A 19,171-nucleotide genomic window follows, 5' to 3' on the forward strand; every position below is an offset into this window, starting at 1 on the left:
AGTGATAACATATTCATCTGTGGGGACCGATTGCTGGGACCTGCAACTGGATCGTGCAACTTTTATCCCCTTGAAAGTGGAGCTCATATCTGACTCTTCCCCTGATCCATTCATTCAATAAGTGATCACCTAACTAACCTTTAGATCGGTGATAACTTGTTGTCACGAAAGATCCCCTTACTGCAAACTACTGTAATTATACATCGGTTATTGTGTGTGCATAGGAGATGTGCAGGAGCTGCTTGTGTTTCATAGTCAATGCTCCACTATAACGGGGATAACGGCTAACAGGTATTTGCATATCGCTGTAGGGTGGGCCCCTAGAGTCAATTCCTCTGGTGGGCCCCAGACACCCCAGTCCGACGCTGGATGCAGGCATGTGCAAATCCTCCTATTTCTTCATGTAATCAAAGAAAGATTTGGTAATGTTAAGATTAGGGCTCTGTGGGCCATATTATGACTTCCAGGACTCCTTGTTTTTCATTACTCTGTAAAAAGTTCTTAATGACATTGGCTGTATGTTTGTGGTTGTTTTCCTGCAGCAGAATATATTTGCAGCCAATCAGATACCTCCCTAATGGTATTCCATGACAGACAATTATCTGCCTATATTTCTCAACAATGAGGACATCATTAATCTTGGCCAAATCCCTGACTTCTTTTGCTGAAATACATCTGTGAACTTCCACCATGCTTCAATGTTGCCTGCAGACACTTGTTATCGTACCACTTTCTAGGCCTTCAGTGAACAAACTGAATTCTGTTACAGGTAAATATTTAAAATTTTTAAATTTAATTTCATTAGTCAAGAAACCCTTCCTCTATGTTTCTGCACACTAGTTCTTGTGTTTTAGTCCATAATTGAGTCTTTTGGCTCAATTCTTCCATGAAGCCCACTTCTAACCAGACTCATCTGAATAGTAAATAAGTTTAGCTGGGTCCTATTAGCTGCTGCTAGTTCTAAACTGAAACTCATAGCCCTACTGGACATTTTCCAATTTAGTAGGGAAATAAGCACGAGTCTTTCGACGGCTTCACTAAACTCTTTGCCAACCACTGCATCTAGAGTCCTCAATGGTGCCTATTTCTTGGTGCATTTTCAAGAGAGCTTGAACAGCATATATTTAAACCCCAGTCTGCGTTGAAATCTTTGCTTGGGAGAGATCTTGTAGATTACCTACCCTTATGCTGGGTTTACACACTGCAACATCGCAAACGACATCGCTGTAACGTCACCGGTTTTGTGACGTTACAGCGACCTCCCCAGCGGCATTGCAGTGTGTGAAACCTATCAGCGACCTGGCCCCTGCTGTGAAGTTGTGATCGCTACAAATCGTTCAGGACCATTCCTAGGTCCTTTGTTTCCCGCTGTGCAGCATGCATCGCTAGCAAGTTTCAGTGTGTAAAGGGGACTTTACAGCGACTCAGCGGCTCTGTCTGTGTAGCGTCCTGATTAGCGGTCACCGGTGAAGGATTCACCGGTGACCGCTAATCCCCCGAGTGACTGAAGTGTCCCCCCCTCTCTCATACTCACCGATCCCCGATCACCGGCGCTGCACGGCGTTCACTCTGCTCCAGCGGCTTTTCCTTTTTTGAAAAAGCTGGCCGCTCATTAAACAATCTCATATTCCCTGCTTTTCCCCGCCCACCGGCAAATATGATTGGTTGCAGTGATACACGCCCACACTCTGAGTGACAGCTGTGTCACTGCACCCAATCACAGCAGCCGGTGGGCGTGTCTATACTGTGCAGTAAAATAAATAAATAAATAATTAAAAAATCCGGCGTGCGGTTCCCCCCCAATTTTAATACCAGCCAGATAAAGCCATACGGCTAAAGGCTGGTATTCTCAGGATGGGGAGCTCCACGTTATGGGGAGCCCCCCAGCCTAACAATATCAGTCAGCAGCCGCCCAGAATTGCCGCATACATTATATGCGACAGTTCTGGGACTGTACCCGGCTCTTCCCGATTTGCCCTGGTGCGTTGGCAAATCGGGGTAATAAGGAGTTATTGGCAGCCCATAGCTGCCAATAAGTCCTAGATTAATCATGTCAGGCGTCTATGAGACACCCTCCATGATTAATCTGTAAATTACAGTTAAAAAACACACACCCGAAAAATCCTTTATTAGAAATAAAAAACACTAACAAATTCCCTCATTACCAATTTATTACCCACAACAAAGCCCTCCTTGTCCGGTGTAATCCACGGTCCTCCAGCGTCGCATCCAGCTCTGCTGCATGCAGGTGACAGGAGCAGCAGAAGACACAGCCGCTCCTATCACCTCCACGCAGCTAATGAAGAGAGCCGTGTGATCGGCTGAGCTGTCACTGAGGTTACCTGGATCCAGCGGTGGATGCAGCGGTGGCCGCGGGTAACCTCAGTGACAGCTCAGCTGATTGCGCTACTCACCGCCGCTCCGGTCAGCTCCACGCAGCAAATGAGGTGAGTAGCGCGATCAGCTGAGCTGTCACTGAGGTTACCCGCGGCCACCGCTGGATCCACCGCTGGATCCAGGTAACCTCAGTGACAGCTCAGCCGATCACACGGCTCTCTTCATTAGCTGCGTGCAGGTGACAGGAGCGGCTGTGTCTTCTGCTGCTCCTGTCACCTGCATGCAGCAGAGCTGGATGCGACGCTGGAGGACCGTGGATTACGCCGGACAAGGAGGGCTTTGTTGTGTGTAATAAATTGGTAATGAGGGAATGTGTTTGTGTTTTTAATTTCTAATAAAGGATTTTTTCGGGTGTGTGTGTTTATTTACTGTCACTTACAGATTAATCATGGAAGGAATCTCGGGGAGACGCCTGACATGATTAATCTAGGACTTATTGGCAGCTATTGGCTGCCAATAACTCCTTATTACCCCGATTTGCCAACGCACCAGGGCAAATCGGGAAGAGCCGGGTACAGTCCCAGAACTGTCGCATATAATGTATGCGGCAATTCTGGGCGTCTGCTGGCTGATATTGTTAGGCTGGGGGGCTCCCCATAACGTGGGGCTCCCCATCCTGAGAATACCAGCCTGCAGCCGTATGGCTTTATCTGGCTGGTATTAAAATAGGGGGAACCGCACGCCGGATTTTTTAATTATTTATTTATTTACACGGCACACAGAGCCGCGCGGCATTAAATGAAGTCGGGTGAAGTTCACCTGATTTTTTGACACGTCCCCAACGACCAGCTAGTCGCTCTGCAGGTCCGGATCGCTGTTAGGTCGTTGGCCAGGTCTGCCTGTTTGACAGCTCACCAGAGACTTTGTAGCGATCCCGGCTAGGTTGAGATCGCAGGTTGGATCGCTAGAAAGTCTCAGTGTGTAAACCCAGCTTTAGCTCCCAACTGTCCCGAATACAGCGAGTGTCCTGATTTTGAGCCTCAATTCCGTTGTCCTGGCCATGAGCTATGTGTCCCGTGGCTCCACCCACCCTCGCTGTCTCTCCCTCCGATCCACGTGAGCAGAGTCAAGCGCACTACTTCAAACTCCTCCGACTCTGTGCTGCTGTTGAGGTATGAGTCACTTTCCTGGCTGCCAGCCCTTTAAACCCGGCACCTGCAGCCCAGGGTGCACTGCTCAACGCTGAGGTGCTTGTGTACAGAAGTTCATCTGTGTGCGGAGCTACCACGCGACATGCTGCACTTCTGCCCCTCAGATGAAGAGGGACTGGAGAGAGAGGAGCTGCAGCGCCAGGCAATGTCATCTGGCCCAGCGGTGTATGTGGCCCCCCGCCTCCCCCCACCTATCCAGGGCAGCATGGCCCCACCAGAGCAGAGAAGAATGCCCCCAGCCCCTCATTACCAGAGCTGCATGCCCCCAGCACAATCCTCACCAAAGCTGTATGCCTCCAGCCCGCCTCAGTAGAGCTGTATGTGCCCAGACAACCCTCACCAAAGCTGTATGCCCCCAGTCTCCTCACCATAGCTGTAAGCACCCAGCCCCCCTCACCAGAACTGTATACCCCCAGCCCCTTCACCAGAGCTACATGCCCCCAACCCCCTCACCAGATCTGTATGCCCCAAGCCCCCTCTCCAGATCTGTATGCCCCCAGCCCCCCTCACCAGAGCTGCATGCCCATAGCCCCCCCCACCAGAGCTGTATGGGCACCCCCCCATCAGAGCTGTATGGGGCCCTCCCACCAGAGCTGTATGTGCCCCCAGAGCTGTATGAGCCCCAACACCAGAGCTGTATGCCTCCTTCCCCAGTGATCTGTATGCGCCCTAGTTACGTCTATTCCCCCCAGTAATGTGTATATCCACCTAGTAATTTGTATGCCTCCCTAGTAATGTGTATGCCCCACAGTAAAGTGTATTTTCCCTAGTAATGTGTATACCACTTAGTGACGTGTATGCCCTTTGGTAACATGTATGCCCCACAGTAAAATGTATGCTGCCCAAGTATTGTCTAAGTCCCAAGCCTCTCCTGTGTTGTATATACTATAGCCCCAGCCCCTCCTGTGATGTATATACTGTAGCCCCCAGCCTCTCCTGTGATGTATACACCGTAGCCCCCAGCCTCTCCTGTGATGTATATACTGTAACCCACAGCCTTCCCTGTGATGTATATACTGTGGCTCCCAGACCCTCCTGTGATGTATATATTGTAGCCCCTAGCCCCTCCTGTGATGTATATTTTGCAGCCCCCAGCCTTCCTTATGATGTATATATTGTAGCCCCCAGCCCCTCCTGTGATGTATATACTGTGGACCCCAGCCTCCCCTGTGATGTATATACTGTAGCCCCAGCCCCTCCTGTTGTGAATGTAATCCAAGTGGGTGCTGGTGTGGAGCTTCCTCTGGTGACCAGGAATGGTAATGAAGCTGAGTCTGAATCTGTGACTCAGAAGGTGTTGGAGTTAATTGGGAATCCAGGAAATCCTATTGCAAATCAGCCTAGTGTATTTAGGAGAGCAGTTTCTGCCTGGCGGCCGCCAGTGATGCTTGCTTTCCTGCTGCTTCTGAAGATGGCTGGGAGTTTTACCTTGAGTTTCTCCCATTTCTTCTTTGCCTGAATCTACTTCAGATAGGTTTGATGGTTTCCATGCTTGTTTGCTGAAATTGCACTTAAGGGTGTTTCTACTTATTCCATTTGGTTCTGTGTTTGGTTTCTTGTATGTGAGAATCTGTCTCTCTGCTTTTGTGAGCAGGGAAGTTCCTCCAGCAAGAAAGGGAGCTTGCTCCCTGTTCATGTTTGGATTATTTGCACTTTGGAATATTGATTGTTTCTATGATTTTGTTTCTTCCCGTTATATCTGCAGTTCTGTTTAAAGTGTCTGGCACAAGAGTACCTGATATAGCGGGGGAAGACCCAGTGGTCTTAGTATTTTTTTCTATCAGCAGTTTGGTATTTTTTGCAGGATTTTTTGCTGGCCGCAATCAGTTATCTGTCCTGTCCTATTGTATCCAGTAAGTTGGGCCTCACCTTTGCGAATCTATATTTTCTGTGTATTGTGTTTACTTACATCACCGTTGTTGCATGTTGGGGGCTTACTATTTCTTTGGGGACTGCTCCGAAGCAAGTTAGGATTCCTCATTTATATCCTTGAGGTGTAGCAAGTTTCTCCGGCAGTGACGAGGTGTCTAGGTGTGTTTGGAACATCCCACTGCTACTTCTAGTGTTGTCTGATTAGATAGGGGATTACGTTCAGCTTAGTTTCCAACTACTCTTGTGGTTTTGTTTTTTCCTGATTAATGGGATTTTTTGTGATCATCCATAGTTACCAGTTCATAACACCCTCCTGTGATGTTTATACTGTAGCCTCAAGTCCCTCCTGTGATGTATATTCTGTAGCCTCCAGCCCCTCCTGTGATGTATATATTGTAGCCCCCAGTTCCTCCTGTGATGTGTATATTGTTGCCCCCAGCCTCCCCTGTGATGTATATACAGCAGTCTCACAGTGCTAGGTCTGTTAAAGTGATGTCCATCACGCAGCGTGGCCTGCACAGTCACATGCCCAGGAGGAGCTGGACGGAGACAAGCAGGTAGGTGAGTGAGGCTGCTGCCAGGTTTCCCATATTAATAATATCTCTAATGTGTAAGTGTGGATGTATGAGGTGTATATGTATGTATGTCAGTGTATATGACTGTGTATATTTTTGTCTGTTTATATGTATTTTAGGGAATTTGTCTTCAAATATGTACGTATCTGTTTATGTGCGTTTCTGTGTGTGCATGGGGCCCAGTGTGACGTTTTCGCCCGGGGTGCACAAAAACCTGGAGTTGTCTCTGGGTATGACGCAGCCCAGAGCCGACACCCCCAGCACCGGAGACAGGACATTGAGGAGAAGACACAGGGGTGTAATCACCACTTGTTTCCTCTCCTGCAGTTACACAGCACTTGGCCAGTAATATGCAGAGATAGAAGCATCAGCCAACACTTCTATTAGCTTACTGATCACATGTTCTCCTGCCTGGCAAGGCTGCTTGGTCCTAGCTGCACACCCATTTCAGCTCTGCTGGGTCCTAGCTGCCCAACCAGTTCAGCTTTGCTGAATCTTACCTTCCCAACCAGTTCATCTCTGCTGGATCTTAGCTTCCCAACCAGTTCAGCTCTGCTGCATCCTAGCTGCGCAACCAGAGATAGAAGCATCAGCCAAAACTTCTATTAGCTTACTGATCATATGTTCTCCTGCCTGGCAAGGCTGATTGGTCCTAGCTGCACACCCATTTCAGCTCTGCTGTTTCCTAGCTGCCCAACCAGTTCAGTTCTGCTGTGTTCTAGCTGCCCAACCATTTTAGCTCTGCTGCGTCCTAGCTGTCCAACCAGTTCAGCTCTGCTGCGTCCTAGCTTCCCACCCAGTTCAGCTCTGCTGCGTCCTAGCTTCCCAACTAGTTCAGCTCTGATGCGTCCTAGCTGCCCACCCAGTTCAGCTCTGCTGCATCCTAGCTGCCCACCCAGTTCAGCTCTGCTGCATCCTAGCTGTCCAACCAGTTCAGCTCTGCTGCGTCCTAGCTGCCGAACCAGTTCAGCTCTGCAGCATCCCAGCTGCCCAACCAGTTCAGCTCTGCTGCGTCCTAGCTGCCTAAGCAGTTCAGCTCTGCTGCGTCCTAGCTGCCTAACCAGTTCAGCTCTGCTGCGTCCTAGCTGCCCAAACAGTTCAGCTCTGCTGCATCCTAGCTGCCCAAACAGTTCAGCTCTGCTGCGTCCTAACTGCTCAACCAGTTCAGCTCTGGTGTGTCCTAGCTGCTTAACCAGTTCAGCTGTGCTGGGTCCTGGCTGCTTAACCAGTTCAGCTGTGCTGGGTGCTGGGTCTGCCTTATTTAAGTCAATAGTCGCTTCACGGGTTGTCCTAAAATCCTATTTTTTTTAGGGCTTCAGACAGAAGACTGACGGATCAACTGACGTTTGCCGAAAACACAATTTGAACATAGCCTTAAAGTGACAGATATTATCTCCCCAATAATAGCAATGTGATGTTGGTTAATTGGGGTTATCCGTCCAGGACTTTTTTTATTTTTTTTCTTAAGGGGCTAAGAATTCACAGACAAGTAGTTGTTAACTACCTGTCTGTTCTGCGCATTGCTGATCTGTGCCGACTCAGAGTGATCACGGACGGCTCCTGCCGATGATTTTGCAGCTTCTTTTGACTTCACTGTTGAGAGAGGTGAGGGTAAGACCACTTTCACACTGCTTTCTGATCTCTGTTTAGTAATGTCGTCGGGACTTCTGTTCGAACCTCCCCGCAAAACAAGTTTTGGACGTATGCGCCGATTGGGCCACTGACTATAAAGGTGCAGAAAGAGTCACCGTGTGCTCGTTCTGCACCATTTTCAGGAGTATACGTCTTTCTGGAGACTACGTATGGGTGTCCGCCTCCAGAAAGTGTATATTCCCAAAAATGGTGCACGACAGAGTACACGGTGACTCTGTCTGCACCATTATAGTCAATGGCCCCGTCAGCACATACGTTCAAAACTCGTTTTCCAGAGGGGGTTCAGACCGAAGCCCCGACTGGACCACTGAACAGAGATCAGAACGCAGTGTGAAAGCGGCCTAAAGCTTCTCATGATTTCAGCAGACAAGCAGAACAATAAGTCTACTGTTACGGTTGCTGCGAGCACTGGAGACTATGTCCAGATTTCTTGCTACTGCACATGTGCGAGCGCTGGAGACTAAGTCCAGATTTCTTGCTACTGCACATGTGCGAGCGCCGGAGACTAAGTCCAGATTTCTTGCTACTGCACATGTGCGAGCGCCGGAGACTAAGTCCTATCTTGGAGCCATTGCACATGTGCGGGTGACATCATCGCTGACACGAGGTCACATGTCTCTGACACCTTCTATGCCGATTGGTCGCTGGTCATGTGCTTGTGATGCCTTGCTCGGTGATAGGCCAGCATGATGTCACTCCTGTCGTTCTGGCAGCGGATTGGCTCTGGTGTCCTCCATCTTGGATGAGGCACAGAGTCTATATAAGACCCTGACACACGCCGCATGGCGCTCAGTCCTCTTGGTTCATGCATAAGAGTAGACGCTCTGTGCGCGTTCCTCTAGGCATTTCTCTGTCTATGCTAGGTGAGCGCTACCGGCAGGGTAGCGTTCTTATACCTTACAGCTTCGGCTGCTGTCCGTATCATTACCTCTTAGGGGAGCGGACATAGGCAGGTGCCTGAGGCACATGGTCTGGCTGGGCCTTGTGGTTCGACTCGTAGGTGGACGTTGCCGCTAGGGTAACGTTCCTTATACTGCGACTAGCAGTTGTTTGTATCCTCGCACACTAGGGGAGCGAACAGAGGTAGGAGCTTTGTGCGGCTTACGCTGCTGTTCGTCTCTTTTGCACCACTAGAAGAGCGGACCTAGGCAGGTGCCATATCTAGTGGTTCGTGTCCTCGCACACTAGTGGAGCGAACGCAGGTAGGAGCTTTGTGCGGCTTACGCTGCTGTTCGTCTCTTTTGCACCACTAGAAGAGCAGACCTAGGTAGGTGCCATTTCGCACACATTGCCTTTGTCTCTGTGATTATTAACAGAGATCATTCCACACACCCTCCAAGTAAGGGAGGAATTGCTTTACTTACTTATTATATCCTTCTGTGAGTTAACAGAGGTATTGCACTCTGCCATAGTCTGCAGCAGAGTCTTTGCACGGTGGACCCTGACTGTCTGATACTCCTTTAGGTTATTATCAGACAGCCCCCCGTAACATCTACAGTATTCTCTAATTGCTTCTATTAATCAATAGAAGGCACAATATTATTAAAGATATTTTATCTAATACAGTAGACCTGATATGTAATGTGCAGCTTTTACATAGTGTAGATTTAGGTGTGAGATCTGCTTTAAAATAGAAGTTTGTAGCTTAAAATATTCAAATTTAAAAGAAATACAATAAATACTACCAGCTTGCATTAGGAATATAATTCAGTAGTTGTAAATATTTTTTTTTCTCTGTTTATAGTTATATTTTATAAGGGTATGGGCCCACGATCAGGACTCGCTGCATCCTGGACACGGCGGCCATGACCTGTGGGGCTATGGGTCTCCTCCACAGAAGAACACAGGAGACTGCAGCTACTCATACCCATGATCAGGGTTCGGGGCACTGTGGTCTCTCACTTGTGTTCTCCCTACAGAGACGTTTGAGACTCTGCAGTAAAGAATTGACATGCTGCGGCTTCAGAAAGCAGCAACGAAGGTCAGTTTTGGCTGTGGGCTGCACTCGCACAATGGGCACGGGATTTTTAGAAATCCCATCAACTGTGCTTGTACTGTACAATGCAACGTTTTGGACGCAGCAAAAACGATGCATCCAAAACACTGAAAACACTGATCGTGGGCACGCACCCTTAAACAATGTGATCAGCAGTGTTGAATAGGAGTGGATGGGGAGTGGATATGGGTGTGACAGGTTGTGAAATGGGTGTGGTTTGTGGTTAGGGGCATGGCCTAAAATTGCCACGGCGCGCTGCAGATTTTGTCCCTCTTTCTCTTCTTTAAAAGTTGGGAGGTATGCCTACTGTGACGACATGGACTCTCATGGGTTAAAGTTTCTTAACATTCAGCCAGACGTATTGTTCTTTTGTGTTAACTCATGTTTGCTAAACTATTGTTTGGGACCAGTCCCTTCGGAGCATTCATTGTAATGTAGTTGTGTATTGCTAATGTGATTACCTTAGTAGTCATTGTCGAGTCTGTGACTTGCAGACTTCATGTAGATATCTTCAGTCTTTCTATGCACATCTTTAAATGAACATTGTCCATGCAGCTTGAGTTTCATCCAATGGGAGAGGCGATCTTGTCCAACCAGTCGATGAGGATGCAGTGTATCCAAGTGGAAGGCTGTGGCTATAAAAGGGATTTCTTTAAGCCACCAGGTTGTTGTTGATGGATGCTGATGGATCCAGTCTAGGCTCTTAGGAGCTGACTAGAGGATCAGGATACCTTATGGCTTCAATCTAGGGACTCCGGTTCCGGTTGGAGACCATATCCACAGTCTAGGGATTTCGACCCCGGCTGCCAGGATTGTATCATCATACCAGGACTACCTAAGGAGGACACTCAGGTTGGGACAGTTCAGTCATCTGTTACAGACTTTGCAGACCTCAGCCAGCTTCCTAAATCTGGCGTTATTCCAGTCACGGTGGGTGCCCGCCGAAAGTGGGGTGCTGCTGGATTGGAGTAAGTAGCCATGGAACCTGTGAGGCATGGACATTCTAAATCCCTGGTGAGCCAGCGGAAGGGTGAGACTCTGTTGCCTGTTACATTTGTGTGTTTTGCTGGTTATGTGTTATGTGCCGTTAATTGTTTGGGGATCCAATAAAGTCTAATTATTGTGGTTCCCTCATCCTGTGTTGTCTGAGTAGTGTTACGCCCACGGTTAAGGAGGCCGGCGTTCAGTTGGGATGAGCCTTGAGCCACGCTGTCTTTCTAAAGGCGGCGGGTTTTAGTGGACGAGAGCACCCACTGAGCCCCGTGTCTCCACACCTACCTTTTGTCTTGTTACTGCATTCATTGTTGCCAAAGTGTATTACCCGTGACATGAAACTGTCTTCCACAACCTTTATAGCAGAGTTTGCCGTTTGTTCACCCTGTTTTAAGCCTCCTGCACAGCTGTTTTTGTTTCAGTTAAGCACAGTTTCAAACTACATATGAAAATGATGCTCATCATTATTTGGTATAAATGGTTACTCATCAGCTGTCTAAAATCATACAAAATCCCTGACTTTGTGCAAGTGAAATTAGAAGAATTTATACTATTTTAAAGCCAAATATTGATTTGATTCTGATGTGTCTAATTACTTTGTACTATGTTAATTTATAAAAAATAAACTACTGTGTTTCCCCAAAAATAAGACACTGTCTTATATTATTTTTTCCCCTAAAAATGTAGGGCTTATTTTGGGGGAAACACGGGTTAGGGGTAAGTTTACATCCCAAGAAAGGCAGACCCCCCCAAGAGAATCATACTTACCAGACCCAATACATCTGCATCGCTCCCAGGTCCTCAGCGCATGATCCCTGCTGGTCCTTATCTTCTCCACAGTGGTCCTCCCCTGCTTACGGCTGGCCGACACTCACACACACATATCACACACATATCCCACACATCAGACACATACACACACAGATATACATCTGGTGATACCGCACTGTTTCCGGCAGACAGGGGGACCTGGGACCCCGTGAAGATGAGGATACAGTTAGGTCCAGAAATATTTGGACAGTGACACAATTTTCGCGAGTTGGGCTCTGCATGCCACCACATTGGATTTGAAATGAAACCTCTACAACAGAATTCAAGTGCAGATTGTAACGTTTAATTTGAAGGTTTGAACAAAAATATCTGATAGAAATTGTAGGAATTGTACACATTTCTTTACAAACACTCCACATTTTAGGAGGTCAAAAGTAATTGGACAAATAAACCAAACCCAAACAAAATATTTTTATTTTCAATATTTTGTTGCGAATCCTTTGGAGGCAATCACTGCCTTAAGTCTGGAACCCATGGACATCACCAAACGCTGGGTTTCCTCCTTCTTAATGCTTTGCCAGGCCTTTACAGCCGCAGCCTTCAGGTCTTGCTTGTTTGTGGGTCTTTCCGTCTTAAGTCTGGATTTGAGCAAGTGAAATGCATGCTCAATTGGGTTAAGATCTGGTGATTGACTTGGCCATTGCAGAATGTTCCACTTTGTTGCACTCATGAACTCCTGGGTAGCTTTGGCTGTATGTTTGGGGTCATTGTCCATCTGTACTATGAAGCGCCGTCCGATCAACTTTGCGGCATTTGGCTGAATCTGGGCTGAAAGTATATCCCGGTACACTTCAGAATTCATCCGGCTACTCTTGTCTGCTGTTATGTTATCAATAAACACAAGTGACCCAGTGCCATTGAAAGCCATGCATGCCCATGCCATCACGTTGCCTCCACCATGTTTTACAGAGGATGTGGTGTGCCTTGGATCATGTGCCGTTCCCTTTCTTGTCCAAACTTTTTTCTTCCCATCATTCTGGTACAGGTTGATCTTTGTCTCATCTGTCCATAGAATACTTTTCCAGAACTGAGCTGGCTTCATGAGGTGTTTTTCAGCAAATTTAACTCTGGCCTGTCTATTTTTGGAATTGATGAATGGTTTGCATCTAGATGTGAACCCTTTGTATTTACTTTCATGGAGTCTTCTCTTTACTGTTGACTTAGAGACAGATACACCTACTTCACTGAGAGTGTTCTGGACTTCAGTTGATGTTGTGAACGGGTTCTTCTTCACCAAAGAAAGTATGCGGCGATCATCCACCACTGTTGTCATCCGTGGACGCCCAGGCCTTTTTGAGTTCCCAAGCTCACCAGTCAATTCCTTTTTTCTCAGAATGTACCCGACTGTTGATTTTGCTACTCCAAGCATGTCTGCTATCTCTCTGATGGATTTTTTCTTTTTTTTCAGCCTCAGTATGTTCTGCTTCACCTCAATTGAGAGTTCCTTAGACCGCATGTTGTCTGGTCACAGCAACAGCTTCCAAATGCAAAACCACACACCTGCAATCAACCCCAGACCTTTTAACTACTTCATTGATTACAGGTTAACGAGGGAGACGCCTTCAGAGTTAATTGCAGCCCTTAGAGTCCCTTGTCCAATTACTTTTGGTCTCTTGAAAAAGAGGAGGCTATGCATTACAGAGCTATGATTCCTAAACCCTTTCTCCGATTTGGATGTGAAAACTCTCATATTGCAGCTGGGAGTGTGCACTTTCAGCCCATATTATATTTATAATTGTATTTCTGAACATGTTTTGTAAACAGCTAAAATAACAAAACTTGTGTCACTGTCCAAATATTTCTGGACCTAACTGTATGTGGTGGAGCGCATCGAGGATCTGCGGTGGAACGCGACAATACATCTGTGTGTGTGGTGTATGTGCGTTCCACCACAATGTGCGTTCCACCACAAGTACAGACGTTCCACAGCATCCTTGTCTGGTGAGTATGATTGCACGGTCTGTCTTCTTTCTTTTGAGGGTATCTGCCTTCTTTGATGAAGTGTCCTGCAGTATTCTTTTTTAGCTGTATGGGCACTTCATTACTGAATTGCAACCAGGGTTTATTTTCGGGGTAGGACTTTTATTTAAGACTTACTCTTAAAAGGCTGAAAATTCCTGCTAGGGCTTATTTTTCGGTAAGGCTTATTTTGGGGGAAACCGGAATTATTACTTCAGTATTTGAAAGCATTTTTGCAAAATTTTTCCCACAACTTCTTAAAATTTTTTATGGTGCTATATTTCCTATTGTTAAATGCGATATGGAAAAAAATAGTGTCAACCGAAAGGAGGAGATGACGGGTGGGATTGCAAACATTAATGCTTAGTGACTAGTGTAACTTTCCAGAAATACTTACTTTTACAGAATACTGTACCTGATAACATTTCCAAGGGTAGTTAAGCTGAGGTTAACACAAGCGCCTTCCCTTAGGCGATCTCCTTCAGAACAAGATGACTTTTGTCTTTCACTGCCGGCCAGATCCACCATGTTTATAACTGATTGTTTAGTGATTTCATCATCTAAAAAAAGCTAAGATAAAAAAAGAATAGTTCTTTAGACAGAAGAAGAATCCCCTTTATTTCTCTTCACAACAGTGGCACAGCATGTCTGATGAATGGGGATCACACTTGTTGGCACGATTTACTTATTGATTGCAGGAGTATGTATTCCATAGCTGTATCCTGTTAAATATACTATGAGTTCACTAAAAGTAGTATAGAAAGAAGAATCCGACACTCAATATTGTAGTGAAAGAAAAGATTTAATTGTATAATATATAATATCAAGATCGATGTTTTGGTCTATATGACCTCTCTCATGTATACACTAAATATTGAAAAAAATAAGACAAATAAATGAAAATTACAATCAATAATCATAACCAGTACAATAATTACAATGATCATTTTTTCCATTTTATTTTATTTTTTCACCCTTCTGTGCTTGGTTCATTTGTCTTCCTTCCTTGTTCTTTACTCGTCCCCCTTCACTTTCTTTCCGATCCCTCAGACTTCCCCTTCTTTTATTTCCACGTGTCCTTCTTGTTCTTCATTCACAAGTCCGGATCATGCTCATGGAGCTCATTTATTTTCAGGCATGCTCACTTGCACCTCCCTCACATATTCAAAAACTGCCATCCATAGGCAACCACAATAACGCTGCCGCTTGTGGCCCAGGATCCGACGTTGTATCAGCTTATGCTTGTTCAAATACAGCAGTGAGAGTGGGACCTACGTCACTTCCGGTCCTGCGGCACCTATCACTGCTCACTTGGAGACTTAAAAAGCCCGCCCAATCACTCAATATTCACGCCATTCACCACAGCGATTCCGCTATCCGCAGGCTTGCAGTGTTCACTTTGTCTACCTGACTTGGTAAGTTCTATACTTCCCATGACCCCTGCAACATTTATGGTTGGCATTGCATTCTGTTATAGTATATTCACTATTATGCCTCTTTATCATCACAGTTCCCCATCCTGCTGTGCACAGCACTTCACAGCTGACCACTTGTTTTTGTTTCCAGCACGTTTGAAAGGTACTGCTTATCTCTGTACTAAGAACTCAGTATGTTTATGTCACTCACACATAGTGACCTGTCCTGCAGTCAATATAGTAGTACCATATGATTTATTTATCCATATGAACATATGTCATAATTTTTTCATGATTATCTTTAACCCTAGAACGCGCAACCATAGAAATCAACCATAGAAAACAAGTAAGGCTGCTTTCACACCTCCGGTTTCTGCAATGCGGCACACTCCGGCACTTTGCAGGAAAATCGCAACTGGTTTTTTTTGCTGCCAGTTGCGTTTTTTCTGCATAGACTTTAATTAGTGCTGCATTGTGCCGCAAGGCCTTGCGTTCCATCCGGTTTTTGCCGCATGCGGCAGATTTAGCCGATGCGGCGGCCGGATGGAACGTTGCCTAGCACGTTTTTTCGTGTGGCAAAAAAAACCGCATCGTGCCGCATTCGGCCGATGCGGCGCATTTTTCAATGCATGCCTAAGGCGGCCGGATGCGGCGCGGTGCGGCAAAAACTGCATCCGGCCGCCGCATGCGGTTTTTGCCATTGCGCATGCTCAGTAGCATGCCGCAAGCGGCAAAAACCGGACGGGCCGCATGGGAAAAACTTATGCAAAGGATGCGGTGTTTTCACCGCATCCGTTGCATAGCTTGCACAGCCGGATTGAGCCGCAGAGCTCAAGCCGGATGTGTGAAAGCAGCCTAACCTGGCAGGCCTGCGAGGCCCAAGGTATGCGTTCTAGGGTTAGTGCAGAGATTTGGCTCTACAATGTCTCTGTTCACTTTGGATACACCTTGATTTGCTGTGGCACCTTATTTCTATAATTACTAAAGATGATGGTAGAATTTGATTTTGATTGCCTGCTTTGCAGTGTTCTCATGTGATTATATATAGCTATGTTTTGAGCTTTTGAAATGGTGACTGAAACCAAACTGATTATTTGACTGATTTACTTGTTCTATTCACTTTAATGATTATGTGCGTCATTGTAATTATTGTACTGGTTATGATTATTGATTGTAATTTTTTTATTTTTTTGTCAATATTCAGTGTATACATGAAGAAGGTCATATAGACTGAAACTTCGATGTTGATATTATACCCTATACAATTAAAGGGATCTTTTCTTTCTTATTGCGTGCCGGATTCTTCTTTCTATATGAATACGGGGTTGGACGCTATCTGAGGACCAATCATAACCCCAGCAGTACCATACAACTATATATTTGTTCACTAAAAGTCGTGTTGTACCAAAATTGATCATCGGCTTTAAACCTCCTAAGTGCCACAGCCTCCAGGAGATTCATTTCTGCCAGTGCCTAACCTGCCTGAGTTTTTTATGCATATTAGTACAGTGCCTGGAAAAAGTAATACTTAGAAAGTGCCACATTCTTTCACGTTACACACTCAAACTTAAATGTATTTTAGTGGGATTTTATATGGTATACCAACACTATGTAGCAAGTATTTGTGAAGTGTAAAGGAAATGATACACGATTTTCTAAATATTTTAAAAATATAAATTAGAAAATTGTGACGAACAGACTGTTTTCAACCCCCTGAGTCAATACACAGGTTTGCAAAACAAATTTTTTCAAGAGCTGTTTTGGTTATTCCACGTAATCCTTATGTTTCTGGGTGTGCTGATTCTGAAAATGACCTCCATTTTGTCATAGGACATCACGTTTTTTGACAATTTAGGTAACTATGTTAAATAAGGCAATACCACAAAATAAGTGAAAATAGACTTGTAAAATTAATTTTTTAATACAAATTTTTCATGAAAATCATTATTTTAACTGGAATAAGCTCACTAACACATACTAAAATTGATTCTTCTTCCCGGTGAGGCTCCTATTGGTACATTTAAGCTTATGAGTAGCATCTGGAATGTTTCTCTGAAGCATCCAACAGTAGTCTGCCATCATTGTAATGCTCCATCTTCCCTGGTATCTTCTTTCCATCTCTTCAGTGTCCTTGTGGAATCATTCACCTTGTTCTTCACTTACTGCTCCCAAATTTTCAGGAAAGTTGTCAAGCTGGGAATGGAGGAAATGCACTTTCAAACTCATCAGGCAACCCAAAGCTTGAAATGCTTTCAGCATTCGTCCGACAATCTTTTTGTAGTCATGATCTTTGTTATTGCCTTAAAATATCTCTATGACCTCTTTAGATGCAATCCACCCTTCTTTTTGAGGATCTGTCATGGTATTGATAAGCTCTTGATCAGCTATAAGCCTTCTAATGTCTGATCCGAGGAACACACCTTCCTTCAATTTTGCCTCTGAGAGGCCTGCAAACTTGGCGACCAAGTATTTGAAGTGTGACGCCCTGGCCGGGCCAGGTAGTCAAAAATAGGAAGGAAAAAAGGTGATCCAGCTCAACTGGGGCAAAGTCCGGCATGCAAGGATAACACTCTGGCAGTGCAAGGGTCCAATAGAAGAAAGAAAAATCCAGCTTCCGGAGTAGTAGTAAAACTGATGCAAAATTTTATTAAAAGACGTAAAAATTAATGTGATGATAAAAATAGGGAGCCCATATGCGGCGTAAGGCTACGTGTTTCGAATGCTGCCTGCGTTCTTTGTCAAGCCTGAGTGAACATGTCTTGCTCACAAGCATTTAAACTCACTCCTACCAATGGGAGGAGTGTGTTTAATCAGAAAGCACATGTGCCAGCATGGGGTAGATAACATACAAAGCAACAATACAAAAATTCAACAATAAGTGAACAGATTATTTTTTTTTTTTTCATATATACAGAAAAGATTTTTGATATTAAAATTCCACATAAAAAACTCTATCATCCGAAATGTACATGCGAACATTATCTACCAAGATTTAATAATGAAACATGACATCTCGTCTCAGATTAAGACCATTGGGTATTCTAGTTCCCAAATGAAATATCCAAAAAGCCTCACGTGTGAGAACCTGATGTTGGATATCACCACCACGAGGAGAGATTTTAACTTTTTCTAAGCCAAAAACACGCAGGGAGTCAGTATTGCAATTGTGATGTGAAATAAAATGTCTGGATGCCGATGAGAGATTTCTGGCTGGAATAACGGTGCCCTTCGAATTATAAATATCCCGGATATGTTCATTAAAACGCACCTTGAGTTTTCTCACTGTACAACCAATATAAAGTAGGTTGCAGCTGGTGCACTTAATGCAATAAACCACATTGGTGGTATTACAATTAATGTACCTCGAAATGGAATATGTGACAGTCTCACCGGTATTTGAAAATGAGCTACAAGGTAAGGCAAATTCACATGTGCGGCAGCGTGAGGTGCCGTCACCTAAAAAATCCCTTGTGTTCAAGCCAGGTGGAAACAGGTTTATTTTTTACAAAAAACTAAGTGAAAGAATGTTGCCCAGTGAAGGTGCTTTTTTAGCAACCACATTGCAACCAGATTGCAGTATGGTTGCAAGAACAGGGTCTTCATTTAAAACGGGTAAATAACGTTTAATAATATTTTTGATGTGATTGAATTGTGTGCTGTATTGTAAAGATAGCACTATTTTGTTATGCAATTTCATATTATTCTTATTGTTTTTACATTCAGAGTTTTTATTTGAAAAATCTATCAAATGATCACGTTTTTTATTTTCTACTATCTTGCGTGCTCTCTGAAGTGTCCAGGATGGATAACCCCTTGCACTTAATCTGGATTCAGCTGACCTGACTTCATTGTTATATACAGAATGCTCACTGCAATTACGCAAAACCCTAGTAAATTCACCCACTGGTACAGCTTTGATTGTATGATTAGGATGACTACTCATAGCATGTAAAATTGTATTTCCGGCCAGTGGTTTACGATAAATACAAGTGGATATAATCTGGTTAGGCATGCCTGTGAAAGTCAAATCCAAAAAATTAATTTTATTATTGTCACAAAAATGGGTGAATTTTAGATTGAATTGATTATTGTTTAAATAATTCATGAACTCCGGAATTAATAAGATGGGACTATTCCAAATGAATAACTGGTCATCAATAAATATACCGTACCAGTGGATGAATTTACAGTAAGGGTTATTAATATCATATAAGTATTTTTCCTCCCAATGAGCCATAACCAAATTCGCAATTGAAGGCGAAAATTTAGCATCCATAGAAACTCCGTGGTACTGTAAATAAAACTGTTTATTGAACACGAAAAAATTAT

The 19,171-nt window shown here is 44.8% G+C and overlaps 1 protein-coding gene across 1 annotated transcript in view; it reads right to left on the reverse strand.

Moving 5' to 3' along the window:
* The window catches only part of LOC142297195 (kinesin-like protein KIF28), a 142,971-nt gene that overhangs the window by 88,870 nt on the left and 34,930 nt on the right, over positions 1-19,171 (reverse strand). Inside the window, exon 5 of the mRNA XM_075341460.1 lies at positions 13,843-13,997. Coding sequence (XP_075197575.1) covers positions 13,843-13,997 — 155 coding nt within the window. The remainder of the gene's footprint in view (positions 1-13,842; positions 13,998-19,171) is intronic.

The sequence above is a fragment of the Anomaloglossus baeobatrachus genome, chromosome 3 (genome assembly GCF_048569485.1).
Source record: "Anomaloglossus baeobatrachus isolate aAnoBae1 chromosome 3, aAnoBae1.hap1, whole genome shotgun sequence".
Taxonomy (NCBI): Eukaryota; Metazoa; Chordata; class Amphibia; order Anura; family Aromobatidae; genus Anomaloglossus; species Anomaloglossus baeobatrachus.